The sequence below is a fragment of the Pelophylax lessonae genome (genome assembly GCF_965119305.1).
Source record: "Pelophylax lessonae genome assembly, chromosome: 6".
Lineage (NCBI taxonomy): Eukaryota > Metazoa > Chordata > Amphibia > Anura > Ranidae > Pelophylax > Pelophylax lessonae.
The window spans coordinates 30,070,209-30,094,621 of record NC_138773.1 but is presented as its reverse complement, the minus strand read 5'-3'; the positions used below and the strand labels follow the sequence as shown (position 1 = coordinate 30,094,621).

The 24,413-nt window shown below is 43.4% G+C and overlaps 2 protein-coding genes across 2 annotated transcripts in view; both read left to right on the top strand.

Annotated features, from left to right (window-relative positions):
• LOC309558513 (uncharacterized protein) overlaps positions 1-24,413 on the top strand; it is a gene marked incomplete at both ends in the record, with an annotated part of 379,547 nt that overhangs the window by 42,133 nt on the left and 313,001 nt on the right. The gene's annotated exons all lie outside the window — the stretch shown is intronic.
• Positions 1-24,413, top strand: part of LOC309557649 (NACHT, LRR and PYD domains-containing protein 1b allele 5-like) — a gene marked incomplete at its 5' end in the record, with an annotated part of 81,043 nt that overhangs the window by 34,082 nt on the left and 22,548 nt on the right. The window contains 3 exons of the mRNA XM_082260439.1: positions 1,995-2,047; positions 6,237-6,469; positions 18,434-18,729. Of these exons, the coding sequence (XP_082116565.1) occupies positions 1,995-2,047; positions 6,237-6,469; positions 18,434-18,729 (582 nt within the window). The remainder of the gene's footprint in view (positions 1-1,994; positions 2,048-6,236; positions 6,470-18,433; positions 18,730-24,413) is intronic.

The window sequence follows — 24,413 nt, the reverse complement described above, 5'->3', positions numbered from 1 at the left end:
GGGTGGCGACTGTCAGAGGACTCAGAGAAAATAATTTTACGGTAAGTTCCCACAAAAATTCTATTTTCTGTTACGTTCTCTGACAGACGCCGCCCGATGGTATTAGCCTTCACTAATGGGACGTCCCAAAGCAGTGGAGGTATGAGGGGTGGGAAAGCAACGCAAGCAAATTAGAAGGTAACGCAAACAGTCGGGCCAGTAACAGCCTGAGCCCACAGGAAAAAACTGGAACAAACCCAGAAACAACAAAAAAACTGTAAAAATAATGTCCCCTTAAACAAGTGCCGCACTCAAAACTTTGCGGCCAAAGTGAGCATCTGAAGAAGCCAAAACATCAAGTTTGTAAAACTTTGTGAAAGTGTGCACGGATGACCAAGTCGCCACCTTGCACACCTGAGCCACAGAGGCCTGATGGCGAAAAGCCCAAGAGGCACTAACGGCTCGAGTAGAATGGGCCTTTACCGGAAAAGGGGGAATCCGATCCTTAATGGAATAGGCCTGAACAATTGTCTGTCAGATCCACATAGAAATGGTCGCCGCAAAGGCGGCTGATCCCTTCCGAGGTCCTCAGGAAGAACAAATAGAGAATCAGACTGCCGAATCGACTCTGCGGCTGACAAATAAACCTTGACCGCCCGGACCACATCCAGGGAATGCAAGGCAAACTCCTTAGGATGCTTGGGTCGTGCACACAGCGAAGGCAACACGATATCTTCATTGAGGTGGAACGAAGAAACCACCTTGGGAAGAAACCACTGATTTGGTCGCAGAACCCCCTTATCTCTATGAAGTACCAGATAAGGAGAGCGGCAGGACAAGGCCGCCAATTCAGACACTCTGCGAGCCGACGTGATGGCCACCAGAAAAGGCAACTTTTTGTGACAACACAGACAGAGGAATCTCTCTGATGTTCTTGAAGGTAAATTGTTGAGCACAGACAAAACCAAATTCAGATCCCAGGGAGGCAAAGGAGCTCTCCTCGGGGGGCCAAATGCCGCACCCCTTTAATGAAGGTGCGGACCAAGGAATGCGACGCCAAAGATCGTTGAAAAAAGATGGCCAAGGCCGACAACTGACCCTTGACCGTAGTCAGCGCCAGATTCTGCAGGAAGGCCAAGACCTTCGCTACCGAGAAGGAATGAGGGTGAAGACCATGCGCTTTGCACCAAGCGATATACGCTTTCCAGGTGCGGTGATAAATCTTCCTTGAGGTGGCTTTACGAGTCTTTAACAAGGTAGGGATGACCGCCTGTGGAAGACCTATATCCCTCAGGACCTGGCTTTCCACAGCCATGCCGTTAAAGCCAGAGACTGTAAAGCAGGATGGAAGATCGGTCCTTGAGACAGAAGATTTTCTCACAGCGGAAGCCGCCAGGGAGGTTAGACGGCCATCTGAATGATGTCCGAATACCAGGACCGTCGAGGCCAGTCCGGGGCCACTAGAATGACTGACATTCAGAAAAAAACATAAGAAAACTGAGACACAAGGTCCCAGTCAGAAAAGACCTAACCAGCTCCTTAGCTAGGCAGCGTAAAACTGAGGTAATGTCAGATTGGGTTCAGGATAATGGCTGAGGGATGGCCCCCTAGTGGCGTGCCGAGGTATAAAAGTTTTTTTGTATTAACCTGATAATCAATTATCTGCCTAGCCTTGCTCCTGCAGAGGGCGCCATTACCCATTAGTGAAGGCTAATACCATCGGGTGGCGACTGTCAGAGGATGTAAGAGAAAAAATATTTTAATTGGATGTAGTATTGGGGGGGGTGATGGAAGCTTGTGTATGTGTTTTTTTTAATGGAAATAAAGAACACGGGGAAGGGCAGTTCCAACCCGCTGACTGTGTATGGAAATTTAAGAAGGTTTTTCTGCAAAGAGGAGGAATAGAGAGGAGTAATTGGGGATTAGAGCTAAGAATGGGCTGGCGAGTTTTCTTCATAGTACAGGAAATGTGCGGATTATTAGAAATGTATATAAATTTGTCTCTTACTTTAAAGGATGAAGATTCTGTGTATCTAGCCGTGCCAAATATAAATGGAAAAGAGTACAGGTAAGACCAAAGTCCCACCTATTTGTATCATGTTGTATAATGCACAATAAGTTCCATACTGACACAACCAGAACCATGTCCTCAGAGACAGAATCTGTACTGTACTGATATAATCAGAACCATGTCCCCAGAGACAGAATCTGTACTGTACTGATATAATCAGAACCATGTCCCCAGAGACAGAATCTGTACTGTACTGATATAATCAGAACCATGTCCCCCAGAAACACATGAAGTAAAGTACTGACACGGCCAGAGACTTGTCCAGAGAAACCTGTTCAGTACCATACTAACACAACCAGAACCATGCCTTCAGAAGCACAATTAGTACCATACTGACACAACCTTTTAAAGAGAAGTCATGTAATGCTCTTTGCACTTATGGCCAGTATTCCTCCAGATTCAGCACTTTCATCCACTAAATTTGCACACATTTCCCACTGGATAAACCCGAGAGACCCTCCTTTTTCTTTAATTTAACACATTTTTTTTTTTTACGTAATAAATGTCCTGTTTGCCAGATATTGTCGGGGTAGGAAGATTGATTCTTTCACTTCTGCAGCTACAGGTAGAATTTATGGGGTTAAGCCCTTCATAACATGTTCATCCACAAATTTAGTATATATTTTACAGTAAATAATACATTGAAAACCGCACAAAGATGTGCATAAATCAATAAACTGTGAGCTGTATATACAAAAGAGGATATCCTCTCTTATAATACAATCTGATAAATAAGTGTTGCACTAAAATATCATCAAAAATAAAACTATTAAATGCTTGTAATGCCCAAAAAATAATGACCAAAAAAACTTATTTAAGTGCAAAGTCATAGTCCACTGTGAAAAAGGTAAAGTAACCCCAGACCCATTTAAATTGGATAGATACATGAATAATATCTTTTCTCTTCCTTTAGTATCACCGGTTTCACCTGCCACCAAAAGTGAAAGATAAAATGCGAGCTTACTAAATAGAGTTGACCCCCTTATTTAGAGAGGTCAATAAGTGATATTAATGCTCACAAGAATGGCAACCATCCACACAGACCCAGCGAGGTTTCCGATTTACGCTTCACAAATGAGTAGTATGTATATCCAAGCAAGTTATATCACAGTAAGCAGATAAACACTGTCAGTTCCCAGCACATTGAGGCCAGCCACTCTCAAGTGACTTTGCTACTCCTCAAACTTTCCCGAACTAAGCCACTACCAGGCGTGCTCCACTCTGCGCCCCACCCGCCACTCCTACATCACATGACAATCTGACAGCCTTACAGTGATACTTCACCTTATTCCTACATCCTCAAAGTAATACTTTACCTCAATCTGACATCCTTAACCTTTCCAGTGCTTAATAAAGGGAACTCAGTTTGCCATTTTACCATCCTTTTGGCAACTCAGTTTTCTTTAAAGCGACTGCATCTCTATTGTGCACCAACGTAAGGGCCCCAACTAGCTGGCAGAAGAGTTCTTCATGTGCTTTGGGTATCTGCTAAAAAGTTACTCCCTGACTCTTCTCACTGAGAGCCTGCAAGTGAGTTAGTCCAGAGTTTGTTTTTTTTCCTCATCTCTTTTACTCATTTGGGGAAAATCTCTCAGTTTGGGAGCTCATGTTTCAATCTTCAGTGCTGCAGGACAGGTGGGAGTGACTCAAAGTGGTACTGTATCCTGTTAGCTTGCCTTTTGCTGTTGGTGCTTTGCCATTTGAAAGACTCTGCGAATTGTTTCTTTTACCATTCCTGTGACTTTAATACAAGTTAAACATTTATTTCATCAGTGTGTACATGTTTATTCTTTGTGTGACAGCCAGGGAGTCACCTGACTGAGGTAATTCGGTGGTGTCAGCAAGGGCAATACCCTACTTAGGGTTCAGTAAATAACAGGGTATCCAAAATACTCAGTGGCTCCTAAGAAGGTAGCGCTACAATTGCATGATCAAAATATTTTATAATCAAGTCATCAAGGTACTTCTTAGGGTCCATGCACACTCGGCGTTCAGCAGTGACGGGACAAGGTCATCAAGCGCTCAGGGCCAAGATGCCAAATGGCATTCCCTCCCTCCAAATGTATGAGCATTATGTGTCAGAAAAAATCCCCTCCTCCCAAACAAATGTGAGTGTTAATCTTCACACCTACTCCCTAAGCACAAATTCCCTTTAAAGGCCAAATTCCCTCCAAACAAACCCCCCCCCCCCCTCTTCCAGTACAAATCCCCCCTCCCAGCTCAAATCCTATCCATCCCCAAATCCCCCCTCCTAGCACAAAACTTTTACCTCACAAATTTCCTCTCTAAGCATAAATCCTCTTCCCCCCTCCAAATCCTCCTCTGCTAGCACAAATCCCCTCATCTAGCACTAATCCCAAACCCGCCCCCAATTTCCCCTCCTAGCACAAATTCCTCATTTTTTCTACTAGCACAAATCCATCCTTCAAATTCCCTTTCTTAACACAAATCCACCCTCCTACTCCTCCTGGTACAGATCCCCCCCTCCAAAACACCCCTTCTAGGACAACCTCCAAAATCCCCACTGCAAAGAGGGAAGCTGCCCTCCTGCCCACCCCTTGTCCCAGCCCTGGCATTCAGCCTCAGAGCATGGGGCTTTCGTGTTTAGATGTAGGTGGATGACACCCGCATCAGCCTGGATGGGTAGGCTGGTGCTCCTAGCTGTATGAAAATGTAGGACTGTATGCACCCAGAATGCTAGAAGTCTGCTCTCTGGGTGTTTGTCTCATAATATAACTGCCCTAAATGTAAGTATCACTCTGCACCATCCAGCTGCTGTCAGACTCTCATTAGGTTTAAAGTGGAAGTAAACGCCTCTGCCCAACTTTACCGCATGTAAAGCATTTTACAATCACTTACATGTAGGTGGCTTTAAAAGTATTACCAACTGCGCTGTTTAGGAGATGTGTCAGTGATGTCACTCACGCATGCCCGTTTTGTCCCTCACTTACGGCACACTCAATGTAACGGCACTGCTGTGTACTCACCCCCTCCTAAGAGCCCGCGGCGCCTCTAGATGTAAATATTAAAGGTTTATTATAGAGCACAAGGGGTTAAAAACACTTACAGGATCGTGATTAAAAGTAGGCATATCATAGAAAAGTCCTCCTGCTAGTTGCTTGTCCTTTGTCTTATCTGCGGAGGGAGAATGGAGAGAGCTGTCCAGCAGCTGTCAGATTCCCGGAAGATGTGCAGAAGTAAGGAGGCGATGAGGTGGCCCGGGTTACAGAACCACGCTGGAACACACGCGGCCGATGTGGCATCAGATGAGGGCAGTGGACGGTAACGCGTTTTGGAGCATGCACGGCTCCTTCGTCAGCCCTACTGTAGCTCTCTCCACTCTCCCCCGCAGATAAGACCAAAGACAAGCAACTCGCATGAGGACTTTTCTATGATATGCCTACATTTAACCATGAACCTGTAAGTGTTTTTAACCCCGTGTGATCTATAATAAACTTTTAATATTGCACTTAGAGGCACCTTTCTCTCTTTCTCATAATCTTTCAGAGTTGCTTCTCCTCTCATAAGTGCTGCCTGAAGTGCCATCCCCCCACCGCTACTCAGGACCACCCTCACCAGAGCGTCCTCATCTCTCTCTTCAAGAAAGATCCTATAAGGGTAATTCATATCCTGGTGAGTTTGGAAATGTTATACATAGTGGCCATATGATTACTGGGAATATTTCTTCAGAGTTTACTTCCTCTTTAACAGGCTGCTGGCAGTGTGGCTTGATGGGACAACTGTGTCCTCCACATGCAGTTAAACACCAGAGCCCCATGTCCTGGGGCAAAATGTCCAGTGTGCATGGGCCCTTAATAATGAGAAGATGAAAGGTAATTTTTCCCTATGATAAAAAAAAAAAAATACACTACAGAGACTTGTGACAGAGACAGAAAACAGAGTGTGATATTTATAGAAGGAGAGAGTTACTGATTCTTTGTACTTTAGATTTTGCTCAAAGTCTAAAGTACATAGAACATTTGTAGGTATGGCTTTGTATGGAAAAGCAGTCTTAATCAGCCCAATTAATGATATATAAATTAATTTCAGTCTAGGTGTTTACACTGACGTGGTCTCCAGTGTAATCGTGTTGACTGTAATGCCTCCACATGATCATAACTCTACTCAACTTAGTAATCTTTGTTGTTTAGTAATTGTCAGTGTGTTCTAATCATTTCTCTCCTAGACTGGAACTTCAATCTGCTGGACTCTTCCGTTGTTCAAAGACGGGAATTAAATTCCAAGTGACTCGTCCAGTGACCATTGTATATGAACTGGATTCCTGGCGTAATTATGAAGCCCTAATCCGCATTCTTCAAAGTGGATATGAAATATTGGGTCCTCTCTTCAACATAAAAACTGACCTGGAACCCGGCGTGGTCTCTGCAGTGTACTTACCTCATTGTTTATGCTTAAAAGGTAAGATTATACCCCAAAACCCAACAAGGACCAAAAGTGAGTATTTCATATTTTATCTATATATTATCTGTATCTTGACTTGGGCTTGGAGATACAATTTCTGGGCATGACTTTGCACAACAAGTGTATCAGCACTTCACTGGTTGCATGCTTGTTCCAGCTCAGAAGCTGAGTATGTAGTGAATCAGAGATCCGGATCTCTGGTCTACAACCTTCAAAAAAGTCAAAGTCAGTTGTGGTAGCTCCATATTTGGTTCTGGGAAGCTCCTTTCAATTTCTCTTTCGAATATGGATTCAGTGTTTATTATTTGGATTGTGTTTCCCCTTTGTAGATAGTATAAAATATAAAGTGGAAGTCCAGGCAAATACTAACTGAAGCTGAAATCTGCTCCAACCCCTTTCTAAATTCTATTTTAACTACACTGTAGAAAAAAGATAATTATACAGTACTTACCTATTCTCAGGTTGTTCCTTTCTGGTCAAATGATCTCCCCTTCAGGGGAGAGGAGAGAGCAGCAACAACATATACAATGTTACAGGCTTACTATGGGGCATCCATTGTTGGCTGTCCCTCCTCTCCCTTGAAGCTGCCACTGGGAGCCGATCACATGACCGGACTGGGGGCGCTCTGAGAATAGGTAATTTTATGCATCTTTCTTCTACAGGGACATTAGTATTGAATTGGGAAGGTGGTTGAGAGCAGATTTAAGCTTGGTTAAAGAATATATAAATAGAGATGTATAGAACTGTTCGCCGGCGAACAGTTCCCGGCGAACTTAGCATGTTCGCGTTCGCCGCTGCCGGCGAACATATGCGATGTTCGGTCCGCCCCCCATAAGACATCATTGAGGCAAACTTTGACCCTGAACTTTACAGTCAGCAGACACATTTCCAGCCAATCAGCGTACCTCCCTCCCACACCCTCCCACCTCCTATAAATAAGCAAGGGCAGCATCCATCTTAGATCATTCTGAAGCAGTGTGTGTAGTGAGAGTAGGGAGAGCTGCTGCTGCTGCTGTTAAGCTAGGGACAGTTAGTCAGTGTTCCTGGTCTTGCAGTGTTCTTGGTCCACTACTGCTGTAATATCAGCACCCCAAAAAGCCCTTCTAAGGGCTGGTATTTGTGTTTTTTTTTTTTTTTTATATATATATATATCTATATCTATCTAGTGTCCCCAAAAGCCCTTTTAAGGGCTGGTAATTGAGGATTTTTTTTATTTATTTATATACATATATATATATATATATAGTGTCCCCAAAAGCCCTTTTAAGGGCTGGTAAGGTAATAGATTTTTTTCTTTATATATATATCTATATATATCTATTGTACACTGCAGTTGCCTGCCCGCTGTGTGTGAGAGGCCACAGACCTACCACAGACTGTACTGTGTGCACACCACACTCATTTCGGGTGGCACAGGCACAGTACCTTGCATTTTAAAAAATATTTTTTTTTCCTCTGTTATAATTGCAGTGAGTGCTGTGTCAGGTCCACAGAGTGCACTGTACCCACTGCAGTGCACTGCCCACCACTGATATATATACGGTGGCACAGCATCTTGTTGCAATAAATTGAAAAAAAAAATATTTTTTATTATTGCAGTTGCCTGGGCTGCCAGTTACTGTCAGGTCCACAGAGTGTACTGTGCCCACTGCAGTGCCACTGTGTGCCCACCCACCACTGATATATAAGGTGGCACAGCAGCTTGCAAAGTAAAAAAAAATATATATATTTTTTAATTGCAGTTGCCTGGGTGCCAGTGACTGCTGTCAGGTCCACAGAGAGTGTACTGTGCCACTGCCCACCCACCACTGATATATAAGGTGGCACAGCAGCTTGCAAAGTAAAATAAAATATATTTTTTTTAAATTGCAGTTGCCTGGGTGCCAGTGACTGCTGTCAGGTCCACAGAGAGTGTACTGTGCCACTGCCCACCCACCACTGATATATAAGGTGGCACAGCAGCTTGCAAAGTAAAATAAAATATATATATTTTAAAATTGCAGTTGCCTGGGTGCCAGTGACTGCTGTCAGGTCCACAGAGAGTGTACTGTGCCACTGCCCACCCACCACTGATATATAAGGTGGCACAGCAGCTTGCAAAGTAAAAAAAAAAATATATTTTTTTAAATTGCAGTTGCCTGGGTGCCAGTGACTGCTGTCAGGTCCACAGAGAGTGTACTGTGCCACTGCCCACCCACCACTGATATATAAAGTGGCACAGCAGCTTGCAAAGTAAAAAAATATATATATATTTTTTAAATTGCAGTTGCCTGGGTGCCAGTGACTGCTGTCAGGTCCACAGAGAGTGTACTGTGCCACTGCCCACCCACCACTGATATATAAAGTGGTACAGCAGCTTGCAAAGTAAAAAAATATATATATATTTTTTAAATTGCAGTTGCCTGGGTGCCAGTGACTGCTGTCAGGTCCACAGAGAGTGTACTGTGCCACTGCCCACCCACCACTGATATATATGCCTGCAAGAGAAAAAGCCACCCGCAGAGAAGCCGTATTCCTGAAAATATAAGAAAAATGCTGTTTTTTAGGGGTTCTGGACATGCTACAGAGCTGAAACTTGACAGGTACACTTTTTAGACCCCCCAGACACTGAATACAAAAAATGACATGCCTGCCTAAAAAAATGCCCGCTAAATGCCTGCAAGAAAAAAAGCCAGCCGCAGAGAAGCCGTATTCGTGAAAATATAAGAAAAATGCTGTTTTTTAGGGGTTCTGGACATGCTACAGAGCTGAAACTTGACAGGTACACTGTCACCACTGATATATATACGGTGGCACAGCATCTTGTTGCAATAAATTGAAAAAAAAAATATTTTTTATTATTGCAGTTGCCTGGGCTGCCAGTTACTGTCAGGTCCACAGAGTGTACTGTGCCCACTGCAGTGCCACTGTGTGCCCACCCACCACTGATATATAAGGTGGCACAGCAGCTTGCAAAGTAAAAAAAAATATATATATTTTTTAATTGCAGTTGCCTGGGTGCCAGTGACTGCTGTCAGGTCCACAGAGAGTGTACTGTGCCACTGCCCACCCACCACTGATATATAAGGTGGCACAGCAGCTTGCAAAGTAAAATAAAATATATTTTTTTTAAATTGCAGTTGCCTGGGTGCCAGTGACTGCTGTCAGGTCCACAGAGAGTGTACTGTGCCACTGCCCACCCACCACTGATATATAAGGTGGCACAGCAGCTTGCAAAGTAAAATAAAATATATATATTTTAAAATTGCAGTTGCCTGGGTGCCAGTGACTGCTGTCAGGTCCACAGAGAGTGTACTGTGCCACTGCCCACCCACCACTGATATATAAGGTGGCACAGCAGCTTGCAAAGTAAAAAAAAAAATATATTTTTTTAAATTGCAGTTGCCTGGGTGCCAGTGACTGCTGTCAGGTCCACAGAGAGTGTACTGTGCCACTGCCCACCCACCACTGATATATAAAGTGGCACAGCAGCTTGCAAAGTAAAAAAATATATATATATTTTTTAAATTGCAGTTGCCTGGGTGCCAGTGACTGCTGTCAGGTCCACAGAGAGTGTACTGTGCCACTGCCCACCCACCACTGATATATAAAGTGGTACAGCAGCTTGCAAAGTAAAAAAATATATATATATTTTTTAAATTGCAGTTGCCTGGGTGCCAGTGACTGCTGTCAGGTCCACAGAGAGTGTACTGTGCCACTGCCCACCCACCACTGATATATATGCCTGCAAGAGAAAAAGCCACCCGCAGAGAAGCCGTATTCCTGAAAATATAAGAAAAATGCTGTTTTTTAGGGGTTCTGGACATGCTACAGAGCTGAAACTTGACAGGTACACTTTTTAGACCCCCCAGACACTGAATACAAAAAATGACATGCCTGCCTAAAAAAATGCCCGCTAAATGCCTGCAAGAAAAAAAGCCAGCCGCAGAGAAGCCGTATTCGTGAAAATATAAGAAAAATGCTGTTTTTTAGGGGTTCTGGACATGCTACAGAGCTGAAACTTGACAGGTACACTTTTTAGACCCCCCAGACACTAAATACAAAAAATGACATGCCTGCCTAAAAAAATGCCCGCTAAATGCCTGCAAGAAAAAAAGCCAGCCGCAGAGAAGCCGTATTCCTGAAAATATAAGAAAAATGCTGTTTTTTAGGGGTTCTGGACATGCTACAGAGCTGAAACTTGACAGGTACACTTTTTAGACCCCCCAGACACTAAATACAAAAAATGACATGCCTGCCTAAAAAAATGCCCGCTAAATGCCTGCAAGAAAAAAAGCCAGCCGCAGAGAAGCCGTATTCCTGAAAATATAAGAAAAATGCTGTTTTTTAGGGGTTCTGGACATGCTACAGAGCTGAAACTTGACAGGTACACTTTTTAGACCCCCCAGACACTAAATACAAAAAATGACATGCCTGCCTAAAAAAATGCCCGCTAAATGCCTGCAAGAGAAAAAGCCAGCCGCAGAGAAGCCGTATTCCTGAAAATATAAGAAAAATGCTGTTTTTTAGGGGTTCTGGACATGCTACAGAGCTGAAACTTGACAGGTACACTTTTTAGACCCCCCAGACACTAAATACAAAAAATGACATGCCTGCCTAAAAAAATGCCTGATAAATGCCTGCAAGAGAAAAAGCCAGCCGCAGAGAAGCCGTATTACTGAAAATATAATAAAAATGCTGTTTTTTAGGGGTTCTGGACATGCTACAGAGCTGAAACTTGACAGGTACACTTTTTAGACCCCCCAGACACTAAATACAAAAAATGACATGCCTGCCTAAAAAAATGCCCGCTAAATGCCTGCAAGAGAAAAAGCCAGCCGCAGAGAAGCCGTATTCCTGAAAATATAAGAATAATGCTGTTTTTTAGGGGTTCTGGACATGCTACAGAGCTGAAACTTGACAGGTACACTTTTTAGACCCCCCAGACACTAAATACAAAAAATGACATGCCTGCCTAAAAAAATGCCCGATAAATGCCTGCAAGAGAAAAAGCCAGCCGCAGAGAAGCCATATTCCTGAAAATATAAGACAAATGCTGTTTTTTAGGGGTTCTGGACATGCTACAGAGCTGAAACTTCACAGGTACACTTTTTAGACCCCCCAGATGCTAAATCCAAAGAAATTTTTTATTTTTATTTTTTTTTAATTTTTCCAATAATTGGCTCTCTATCAAAAAATTATAATTTTTAAGAACTTTTTTTTGCGTGATCCCTCTCCGGCATGCCAAAGTCCAGGTGTTAGTCCCCTTGAAACAACTTTTCCATCACTATTGTGGCCAGAAAGAGTCCCTGTGTGTTTTAAAATTCGCCTGCCTATTGAAGTCTATGGCGGTTCGCCCGGTTCGCCGGTTCGCGAACATTTGCCGATGTTCGCGTTCGCCGTTCGCGAACGGCGAATTTTAGGTTCGCGACATCACTATATATAAACCCAACATTTCATATTTCTGATATGTGCCTGTGGTAGCATGTACAGTACATGGATGAGAACATATCCTGTTGTCTTTGTATTGCTTCCTTTGTGAAAAATCCCTGATTATCATGCCAGTCCCTCAGCTTTCCTAATAAAAACAAGCAGGAGAGCACAGCATGGTCACTTCTCTAGCTGTGCTGGGAACTCAGCCTGCTCTCATCCAATTAACCACTTGCCGACCGCCGCACGACTATCTACGGCGGCGGTCAGCCCCTCACAGGCAAAGTGACGTAGGTCTACGTCGCTCGCCTGTGAGGGTTTAGGGAGCGAGCGCGCGCCGCCGGAGGCGCGCTCCCGCTCCCGCGTGGTCACGGACTCCCCCGCGCGTGTGACCGGCGGACCCGATCGCCGCCGGCCACTCTGCGATCGGCGGGGGAGAGGGAGAAAGTCAGGCAGCTTGTGTAAACAAGCTGCCTGTCATTCTCCTCTCTGTATGAGAGCTGATCACATGGATCTACTATGTAGATCCATTGATCACTCTGCATACAGTTGAAGCCACAGCCAATCACAGTTAGAATCACGCCCCTAGGGACACACACAGCCCCTCCCTCTCAAATAAAGTTAACCCCTTCACTACCAGTGTATTTTTACAGTAACAGTGCATATATATAGCACTGATTACTGTAGAAATGTCACTGGTAACCCCAAAAGTGTCAAAAATGTCAGTCAAGGGTCCGATCTTTCCGCCGCAATGTCGCAGTACCGCAAAAAAAATCGCAGATCGCCGCCATTACGCGGTAAAAAAAAAAACAACAAAAATGACAAAAATCTTTCCCTTTGTTAGTAAACGCAATAACTTTTGCGCAAACCAATCAAAATACGCTTTTTGCGATTTTTTTTACCAAACATAGGTAGCATAAAACAAATTGGCCGAAAATATTAAAAAATTTTGATTTTTACATTTTTTTTGGGGGGAATTTCATATAAAAAAAAGGGAAAAATATTGCTATTTTTGCAAAATTTACGCTCTTTTTTTGTTTATAGCGCGTGATCAAAAAATCGCACAGGTGATCAAATACCGCCAAAAGAAAGCTCTGTTTGTGGGAAAAAAAGGACGCCAAATTCGTTTAGGTACAGCGTCGCACGACCGCGCAATTGTCCGTTAAAGTCACGCAGTGCCGAATCGCAAAATACCCTCTGGTCGTTTAGCAGCCAAATCCTCCGGGGCTTAAGTGGTTAACATACTTGTAACCTGTAACTAACCAGCCATTCACTGGGAAGATCAGTGTACTGCTGTTTCTCCTGTACCAGCTTTAATGCATCTGAGAACAGAGGGAAAAACAATATTTATAATGTTTTTTATATATATATATATATACACAAATGTTTTGCCTTTAACCACTTGCCGACCGCCGCACGACTATCTACGTGGGCGGTCAGCCCCTCACAGGCAAAGTGACGTAGGTCTACGTCGCTCGCCTGTGAGGGTTTAGGGAGCGAGCGCGCGCCGCCGGAGGCGCGCTCCCGCTCCCGCGTGGTCACGGACCCCCCCGCGCGCGTGACCGGCGGACCCGATCGCCGCCGGCCACTCTGCGATCGGCGGGGGAGAGGGAGATAGTCAGGCAGCTTGTGTAAACAAGCTGCCTGTCATTCTCCTCTCTGTATGAGAGCTGATCACATGGATCTACTATGTAGATCCATTGATCACTCTGCATACAGTTGAAGCCACAGCCAATCACAGTTAGAATCACGCCCCTAGGGACACACACAGCCCCTCCCTCTCAAATAAAGTTAACCCCTTCACTACCAGTGTATTTTTACAGTAACAGTGCATATATATAGCACTGATTACTGTAGAAATGTCACTGGTAACCCCAAAAGTGTCAAAAATGTCAGTCAAGGGTCCGATCTTTCCGCCGCAATGTCGCAGTACCGCAAAAAAAATCGCAGATCGCCGCCATTACGCGGTAAAAAAAAAAACAACAAAAATGACAAAAATCTTTCCCTTTGTTAGTAAACGCAATAACTTTTGCGCAAACCAATCAAAATACGCTTTTTGCGATTTTTTTTACCAAACATAGGTAGCATAAAACAAATTGGCCGAAAATATTAAAAAATTTTGATTTTTACATTTTTTTTGGGGGGAATTTCATATAAAAAAAAGGGAAAAATATTGCTATTTTTGCAAAATTTACGCTCTTTTTTTGTTTATAGCGCGTGATCAAAAAATCGCACAGGTGATCAAATACCGCCAAAAGAAAGCTCTGTTTGTGGGAAAAAAAGGACGCCAAATTCGTTTAGGTACAGCGTCGCACGACCGCGCAATTGTCCGTTAAAGTCACGCAGTGCCGAATCGCAAAATACCCTCTGGTCGTTTAGCAGCCAAATCCTCCGGGGCTTAAGTGGTTAACATACTTGTAACCTGTAACTAACCAGCCATTCACTGGGAAGATCAGTGTACTGCTGTTTCTCCTGTACCAGCTTTAATGCATCTGAGAACAGAGGGAAAAACAATATTTATAATGTTTTTTATATATATATATATATACACAAATGTTTTGCCTTTAACCACTTGCCGACCGCCGCACGACTATCTACGTGGGCGGTCAGCCCCTCACAGGCAAAGTGACGTAGGTCTACGTCGCTCGCCTGTGAGGGTTTAGGGAGCGAGCGCGCGCCGCCGGAGGCGCGCTCCCGCTCCCGCGTGGTCACGGACCCCCCCGCGCGCGTGACCGGCGGACCCGATCGCCGCCGGCCACTCTGCGATCGGCGGGGGAGAGGGAGATAGTCAGGCAGCTTGTGTAAACAAGCTGCCTGTCATTCTCCTCTCTGTATGAGAGCTGATCACATGGATCTACTATGTAGATCCATTGATCACTCTGCATACAGTTGAAGCCACAGCCAATCACAGTTAGAATCACGCCCCTAGGGACACACACAGCCCCTCCCTCTCAAATAAAGTTAACCCCTTCACTACCAGTGCATTTTTACAGTAACAGTGCATATGTATAGCACTGATTACTGTAGAAATGTCACTGGTAACCCCAAAAGTGTCAAAAATGTCAGTCAAGGGTCCGATCTGTCCGCCGCAATGTCGCAGTACCGCAAAAAAAATCGCAGATCGCCGCCATTACGCGTTAAAAAAAAAAACAACAAAAATGACAAAAATCTTTCCCTTTGTTAGTAAACGCAATAACTTTTGCGCAAACCAATCAAAATACGCTTTTTGCGATTTTTTTTACCAAACATAGGTAGCATAAAACAAATTGGCCGAAAATATTAAAAAATTTTGATTTTTACATTTTTTTTTGGGGGAATTTCATATAAAAAAAAGGGAAAAATATTGCTATTTTTGCAAAATTTACGCTCTTTTTTTGTTTATAGCGCGTGATCAAAAAATCGCACAGGTGATCAAATACCACCAAAAGAAAGCTCTGTTTGTGGGAAAAAAAGGACGCCAAATTTGTTTCGGTACAGCGTCGCACGACCGCGCAATTGTCCGTTAAAGTCACGCAGTGCCGAATCGCAAAATGCCCTCTGGTCGTTTAGCAGCCAAATCCTCCGGGGCTTAAGTGGTTAATATCTATTTTAAGCTGAATGGGTTGTTTTGCAACATGATCACTTTAATAATAGCCTGGACTTCCACTTTAAAAACAATGCTGGAGTTGTAGCTCCTTTGGAAAAGATTAAAATGTAAAAGGCAACCAGCTATTATTGCAATTTATGAATAAACTTGATTATGTTCTTTGTGCAAAAAATGTAAATGAAATATAAGCAAAGATCTCTTTCTGCATTTTATAATCAAAAAGATAAAACATGTGAGATATGCATTTAATCCACTGACTTGTTCTCCTATTTACATAGGTGGCTCCTGTAATAAAATATGCTTATGTAGTTATAGGTTTGACTTATTCAGATCAGCTAAGCAAATGAGTAAATTTGAGCGATCAGGTGGCTGGTCCCTTGGCTCTCTTGCATGCTAGTGCCAATATATATATATATACACATATTCTGATCCACTAAAGGCCATATTACTGATAGACGTGGTTGCGTCTATTAGCAGGAGCTGCTGGTATTTTTCTGGGTCTTCCCCACTTTTCCTCTACAGCCGGGCCACAAGATAGAATTCACACAGCCATGTGCACACAGACACTTCAGCTTGTTGTGTCCAATGACCAGTCTAGGGGTTTTGTTTTGTTGTTTTATGGAGAACTTGGATAGGAAAGGGATTTAGCAGGATATTCCAAATTGAACTATTCACACAGAGGACTCTAACTTGCTTTTCTAGTGAAACTTGGCCAAAGTCATTGCAGAAGGCAGATACAGACTTCTTCACAGCAGCAGCACACTGATTGCAGAACTGATTGCAGAACCCTTGCTAAAGTAGTGGACAGTCCTGGACGGAGCTCTAAGAGCAATAGCCAGTGTTCCCTTTGTGTGGACCCTCAGCTGACTTAGAGCACAAGAGGGGCTTAACTGTCTAAGGCTTGGGGTGTCTGTACTCACAAGGCTCCTGAAGCACCACTGGCAGCCTTCTCTCTCCGTAATACCAGACCAGATGCACTATAGACTCTCCCTCTGTCAGCTATGGTAGGACCAGGGTCAGCCACACAGACTGCAGGCCCTCAGGTCACCCAACTGAGGCCACATGGGAGCAAGTGTCGGGGAAGGTAATGCCTCCCCCCCCAGCCTGGTGCAACCCTCTGTTAGGAATTACCAAGAGCCCATGTGCTCCTTGAACATAAATACAGGCACCCAGCATGCCTAGGAGCACCTCCCCTTATAATTGGCCAGGGCTGTATGAATATTCATGCTCCCATCTGCATTGCTTCTGCCTACTATCCAACACATTCAATAGTTGCCAGGACAGTGTAAAGCTTCAAGACAGCATGAGCAGCACCAGAGCACACTGAGCAGACTACACTAGCCAATCAGCGCTCTCTGTTAGGCAGACAGCAATTACCTTTACGTAGCTGTTTCTCTGTTAACCAAAAACTTTAATACACTAATCCTAGTAACTACCTAGGTGGGTGCTACATGTGCATATAAACTCCATTCACCTCTATGAGGAACACAGGTTGCAATGTACATGCGCTCAGAGTTGGAGATGTGCGAGTAGATCTTCTGCAGTACTGATTGGCTCTGCTTGGTTCTGTTACAGCTGGTGTTTTACTATATGGATAAGTAGGAGATATCATGCTACCCCCAGTGTGACCATGAGCCCTGGGTATAAAGCTAAATCTATTAGTGCTCATATTCAAAAGTAGTAAAGTAAAAAAGTGAGAACAACTATACGTCCAGACCTAAGAAAGACTGTAAAATTACATGATCAAAATATTTTATAATGTTAAAAGGCTGCTACAGAAGTAGATAGACACCATCAATGTATTTCTTATTGATGAGAACATGGAAGGTAAAGTGATACTGAAGTCTATTTTTTTTCCTTTAAAAATAACAAACATGTCATACTTACCTGCTCTGTGTAATGGTTTTGCACAGAGCAGCCCAGATCCTCCTCTCCTTGGATCTCCTGTCGGCGTCCTGGCCTCTTCTTCATGCCTAGTGCCCCACAGCATGCAGCTTGGCCCTGCCCCCTCTCTCCTCATTGGCTCACTGACTTTGATTGACAGTAGCAGGAGACAATGGGCCCCGCTGCTGTCTCAGCCAATGAGGAGGGAAAGTCTCAGACAGCCAAAGACTCTCGTGCATCATCACTGAAATGCATAGAATGCATTAAGATAAAAAACCTTCTGACTTTAGAACCACTTAGGATTCAGCTATGCTACAAAAACATTACAGAGACTCTTGATTGACAACAAGAAAAGACTGTCTATGCTCAGACAATCATGCGCTAGTTCCATCAGATTAATTACCAGCACAGCCAAAGAGAGCTGCAGTATATCTCTCATGAATGGAAATAATGTTCATGAGGCTTCATACTGTGGTCATTCTGATGTTTTCACACCCAACAAGCTAAAAAATGAACTGCAGCTAAACATGAGATTGCAAAGGATTTGTTCCCTCATAAACATCTACAGCAGGGTTTCTCAACCAGGGTTCCGTGGAACTCTAGGGTTCTTCCTGAGGTTGCTGGGGGTTCTCTGAGCAATGGGCAATTTCTGCCTCTCAGATAAGTTTCCAATGACACCATTGTTCCTTTTATCTCTCTGTAAGGGGGGTAATTCTTCACAATGATGACAAGAGTAAGGAGCATTCTTCCCACTGACTGTCACACTAATGTCTCATGAGTTGTAGATTTATCATTTTTAGCCGGAGTTCCCCGAGACCAGAAATTTATTTCAAGGGTTCCTCTGTGTTGAAAAGGTTGAGAAAGGCTGGTCTATAGCAAGGCCTTTCAGAAAACATTGCGTACAATAAACTAATGTCACATTTTTTTCATGTTTGTGATGAAAAGATTTAAAGGTTTCTAATATTGAACGGTATTGCAAGGATAAAAAGAAAATCACATATCTATCCTCTCCCCACAGCCTATTTGTATCATTTGTATCAGTAATACTATAAACATTTATATTTTTCTGAATTCATTTTCAGGTTTTAAAGAAGACACACCGCCACCGGTCATTAAATGTGCTCACCTAATACATAATATCACCTTGGAAGCACCAACTAGAGTTGAGCCGTACTATGTTGTGTTGGAGAATCCCACCTTCTCCCCTATCGGAGTCGTTCTGTATCCATTGATGTGGCTAAAGGATAGAATAATAAAACTCATGCCCTTTCATGGCATGGTTCTTATTTACTGGAAATTATCTGGCATTACCGATCCAGATCACCGGATGTTCAGAATTCATCTTTTTCTCATGCCCTGTAATCTCTCGGTTGAAATGGTAATTTGCAGAAATTTTATAATTTGTATGATATTATGATTTGTCATCAAATAGTTGCTCGTCATTAATCATGTAAGGGTTCATTCACACTTCTGCTCAAAAAAGCGGCTTCTACAGGCTTTTGAGCTTTTTTGAGCTCTTATTTTTTCTGCCTGGAAACTTCCCTCTATGTTAGCCAACGTGTCCATACACACAATGACTTTTTTAGTTTACAGGTAAATGCTCTTAGAGGCAAAAAACCCCACCAAACATGCATTTTTGAGAGTAGCTTTCAATTAGAAAAGAAGCCATAGCGCCCAAAAACGCACAAAAAAGTGCAAAAGAGCATTAAAAGGCATAAAAAAAAGCCAAAAGAAGCTTGAAAACATACAAAAAAATGGAAAATGAGCTAAGGGAAGAGTTTGTGAAAAACAAAATGCTTATGCTCAAAAAAGCTCATAGGAGTTTAACCACTTTAGCCCCGGAGGATTTGGCTACTCAATGACCAGGCCCCTTTTTTCAACTTGGCACTGCGTGATTTTAACTGACAATTGCGCGGTCAGCAATGCTGTACCCAAACAAAACTTGCGTCCTTTTTTTTCCCACAAACAGAGCTTTCTTTTGATGGTATTTGATCACCTCTGCGCTTTTTATTTTTTGCGATGTTAATAAAAAAAAGAGCAAGAATTTTGAGAAAAAATTACATTTTCAACTTTGTCTTTTAAAAAATATCCAATATACTCAATGTCATATATTTTGGCCAAAATGTATTTAGCTACATATCTTTGATAAAGAAAGTCTCAATGAGCGTATTTTTATTGGTTTGCGCAAAAGTTATAGCATCTACAAACTATGGTGTAAATACTGGAATTTATGCAGCTTTTACTTTCTGACTGCCTATCTCATTTCGTTAAGTGCTAAAATGGCAGGGCAGTACAACAACCCCCCCCCCCCCCGCCAAATTACCACTTTTTGGAAAGAAGACATCCTAAGGAATGTCCTGGGAGGCATGTTGAGCTCATTGAATATTTAATTTTTGTGTCACAGGTGTTTGAAAAATGACTAAAAAACTATTTTTTTTTCTTTACACAAAGTTGTCATTGAAATGATATATTGCTCACGCATGCCATAAGCATATATCTAATTACACCCATAATATATTCTGCTGCTTCTCCTGAGTACAGGGATACCACATGTGTGATACTTTTTGGGAGCCTAGCTGTGTACGGGACCCCAAAAACCAATCACCACCTTCAGAATTTCAAAGGGCATACATTTTTCATTGCATTTTCTCACTACCTATCACGGTTTAGGAGGCCCTGAAATGTCAATATACCACAAAACCCCCCCAAATTACCCCATTTTGGAAAGTAGACCCCCCAAGCTGTTTGCTGAGAGGCATGGGGAGTCCATGGAATATTTTATATTTTGCCACAAGTTTTGGAAAAATTACATTTTTTTTTACATTTTTTTAACACAAAGTTGTCATTGAAATGATATATTGCTCACGCATGCCATGGGTATATGTGGAATGACACCCCAAAATACATTCTGCTGCTTCTCCTGAGTACAGGGATACCACATGTGTGAGACCTTTTGGGAGCCTAGCTGTGTACGGGACCCCGAAAACCAATCACCACCTTCAGGTTTTCTAATGGCGTAAATTTTTGATTTCACTCCTCACTACCTATCACAGTTTCGGAGGCCCTGATATTTCAAGATAGCACAAACCCCCCCAAATGACTCAATTTTACAAAGTAGACACTATAAGCTATTTGCTGAGAGGCATGGTGAGTCCATGGAATATTTTATATTTTGCCACAAGTTCCGGGAAAATTATTATAATTTTTATTTTATTTTTTTACACAAAAGTGGTCACTAAATTATATATTACTCACACATGTCATGGGTATATGTGAAATGACACCCCAAAATACATTCTGCTGCTTCTCCTGAGTATGGGGATACCCCATGTGTGGGACTTTTTTGCAGTCTAGCCAAGCACAGGACTCCAAAAACCAATCACTACCTTCAGGCTTTCCAAGGGCGTAAATTGTTGATTTCACTCCTCACTACCTATCACAGTTTCGGAGGCCATAAAATGCCAAGACAGCACAAACCCCCCCCCCCCCCCCAAATGACCCCTTTTCGGAAAGTAGACACCCTAAGCTATTTGCAGAGAGGCATGTTGAGTGTTTTGCAGATCTCACTTTTTGTCACAGCGTTTTGGAAATTGAAAAAAGAGGACAAAAAATGCATTTTCCTTTTTTTTCTTCATTTTCCAAAATAAATGGGAGCTGCAAAATACTCACCATGCCTCTCAGCAAATAGTTTGGAGTGTCTAATTTGCAAAATGGGGTCATTTGGGGGGGGGGGGGTTATGCTATCTTGGCATTTCATGGCCTTCAAAACTGTGATAGGTAGTAAGGAGTGAAATCAACAATTTACGGGGGGTCCTGTACGCAGCTACACTGCCAAAAAGTCTCACACATGGGGTATCCCTGTACTCAGGAGAAGCAGCAGGATGTATTTCTGGGTGTCATTTCACATATACCCATGGCATGTGTGAGCAATATATAATTTAGTGACAGCTTTGTGTAAAAAAAAAATAATAATAATTTTCCCAAAACTTGTGGCAAAATATAAAATATTCCATGGACTCACCATGCCTCTCAACAAATTGCTTGGAGTGTCTACTCTGTAAAATGGGGTCATGTGGTATCCCTGTACTCAGGAGAATCAGCAGAATGCATTTTGGGGTGTCATTTCACATATACCCATGGCATGTGTGAGCAATATATCATTTAGTGACAACTTTGTATAAAAAAAAAAAAAAATTAAATTGAATGCACAAATACACTATATAATTCCAAATTGTTTGGTAATATTTAAAAGATGATCCTATGCCAAGTACATAGATACCAAACATTACATGCTTTAAAAATTGCACAAGCCTGTGAAGCGGCAACAAACTACGTACATTTAAAAGCCTTTAAAAATCTTTACAGGTTACCACTTTAGACTTACAGAGGAGGTCTACAGCAGGAACTATTGCCCTCGACCTGGCGTTCGCAGCGATACCTCACATGCATGATGCTATTGTGGTTTACATATGACACTAGACCAATGCTTGCGTGCACCTTTGTGCGCAAGCACGGGGGGGGGGGGGGGCAGGGGGGCTTGATTTTTTTTTTTTTTTTATTTTGCTTTTTTTTTTTTTTTTTCAAATTCTTTATTCTTTATTAAAAGTAAAAAAAAACCAGCAGATACAAACATGAGGCATACTCAGCATAGATAAACATATGGTAAGGTACAAAATCAGTATTAAAAGAGTATTAAAGTATCACAACACATCCCAGAGAATAAATGCTCACTTGAATGAACATAAATAAAGGCATGTCAATGGCAAATACCACTATCAGGGTGGCAAATCTCAGAACAGTGGCATTAGATCAAAAGCGTTATCTGAAAAAATACAACGGTGAGCATGGGCAGACAACCGAGCATATATATATGAATGCAAAACATGAATGCCATAGGGAAAATAGATGCTTTTTTGCTGTATAGGGAAGGGAGAAGCAGAGGGGGAGCATAGGGGGGGAGGGGCAGAGAGACCACAGTGGGCACTGAGACGGGAAGAGAGGACAGAGGGGGAGAGAAACATAGACAGGGGGGCAAGAAAAATGGGCATTCCCCGCGGGTGACCCCACGATCGAACGTTCAGCAGTCATCAGTAGGACCATCACCCAGGGCCTGGCCCTCATCCACACAGTACAAACAGGTTCCAACACTCCCAAGTTTTGGTATATTTTTCCCTTCTACCCAGTGCGGTAAGTACCAGGTCCTCCAAGTCATTGGTCGATTTCACCTTTTGGAGCCACATAGAAATCGTGGGTGGGGTCGTGGCCTTCCAACGGAGGCTAATGCATGATTTAGCAGCATTCGTAAGGTGGCGGACTACGGAAGTTTTATATCGTGTTGGCGAGCTTGCGGAGCAATGTAGCAAGAAGAAGGCAGGGTCATCAGGGATAACATATTTGGTCATCAGTTGGATAATTCTGCGAACTTCAGTCCAAAAGGTGCATAGTTTAGGGCAGCTCCAAAAAATGTGGAGTAACGTGCCCCGATCCTGCAAGCGACACCAGCATTGATCAGAGGTCTCAGGAAAGATACGGTGCAGCTTGTCCGGAGTGTAATACCATGGGACAAAATCTTATAGTTCAATTCCTGTATACAAGTGCAAATCGAAGCAGAGAGTCACAGAGAATGTCCTATGGAGTGCAGCTTCCCACTTTACAATGACTGGGAGGATGAAATCCTGAGGGGGAACTGAGAGGAGAGAGTATACCTGGGATAGAGTATCGGGTAGGGGACCCTGTCCCATGAGAAGGTCCTCTAAGGGCGTCAGGTCTCTGGTAAATTGGAAAGGAGGGCCCAGCTCTCGGAAAAAGTGAAGAAGCTGCAGCGCCTGCCAATGGGAAAGGTAGAACGGCCCGACGGACGAGGTCAGTTGAGAGAGGGACGGCCAGGTGTCCTCCATAGCAAAGTGGGTCACCTGAAAGCGGCCCTCCACCATAAGGTCCTGGAACCTGTTGCATTCACAACCAGGGGGGAAATTCGGGTTACCCAGGATCGGGAATAGTGGTGAGTGTACATCAGAGAGATTTTTGCCAAAGGCGATCGACGAACAGGTGCATATCGTCGGGCCTATAGTGGGGTGCAGTTTACTACTGCAGGCAGGGCCCAGAGGAACCAGGGGGCTCGGGGGTGGCACAATGGATATAAAGATAACTCCAGACCCAGGCTCCACAGTGCTATCTTTTCCCTCGTAGACCCGGAAAATAACTGTATAGCCTGTGGCCCTGTCACACAGCTTGTACAGTTTGACACCGTATCTGGCACGCTTGTTGGGGAGATACTGTTTCATAGCAAGGCGGCCAGTAAACTTAATCAGGGACTTGTCAACACAGACAACTTGTTGGGGAGTAAACAAGGCTGCGAACCGCTGATTGAAGTGGTCTACGAGGGGCCAAATTTTGTGGAGCCGATCGTATTCAGGGTCTCCCCGAGGACGACAGATTTCATTGTTGTTGAAATGCATAAATCCCAGAATTTGCTTGTAACTCGCCCTGGACATGGAGGCAGAGTACACGCGCATATGGTGAAGTGGGCTAGTGGACCAATATAGCCGCAATTCACTCTTTTTGGTTATGCCCATGTTGAGGGAAAGGCCCAGAAACGTCTTAAAATCGGAAACCGTTATAGGTTTCCTGACGAATTGTCTGGCAAGGGATGAATTTGGGTTGGCGGCAATGAATTGACCAGCGTATAAATTTGTTTGGTCCCCAATAGATCTGAAAAGATCTTCCGTGAAAAATAGCTCATAAAAATTCAGGGGAGTAAAATTGTCTGTTTCCACGTGGATTCCAGGTTGGGCAGTGAATGGGGGGAAGTACGGGCGCTGTAGTATCAGTGCGTTGCCAATCAGGATATGCCAGCGCATCAGGGAGGGCACTATGGGCTCTATGGGCCTGTCTTCAAATACGCGGTGGCTGCGGGCCACTACTTGTGTTAGCCACCGCACCAGATTCAACTGCACTTATGGGACTCGCCACGTCACCAAGTGTTACTGCAGTGCTGGTTGTACTAGGTCCAGGGTGTACTAGGCCGCTGGTGCTCGCCAGGCCACCAGAAGGCTGAGCGGC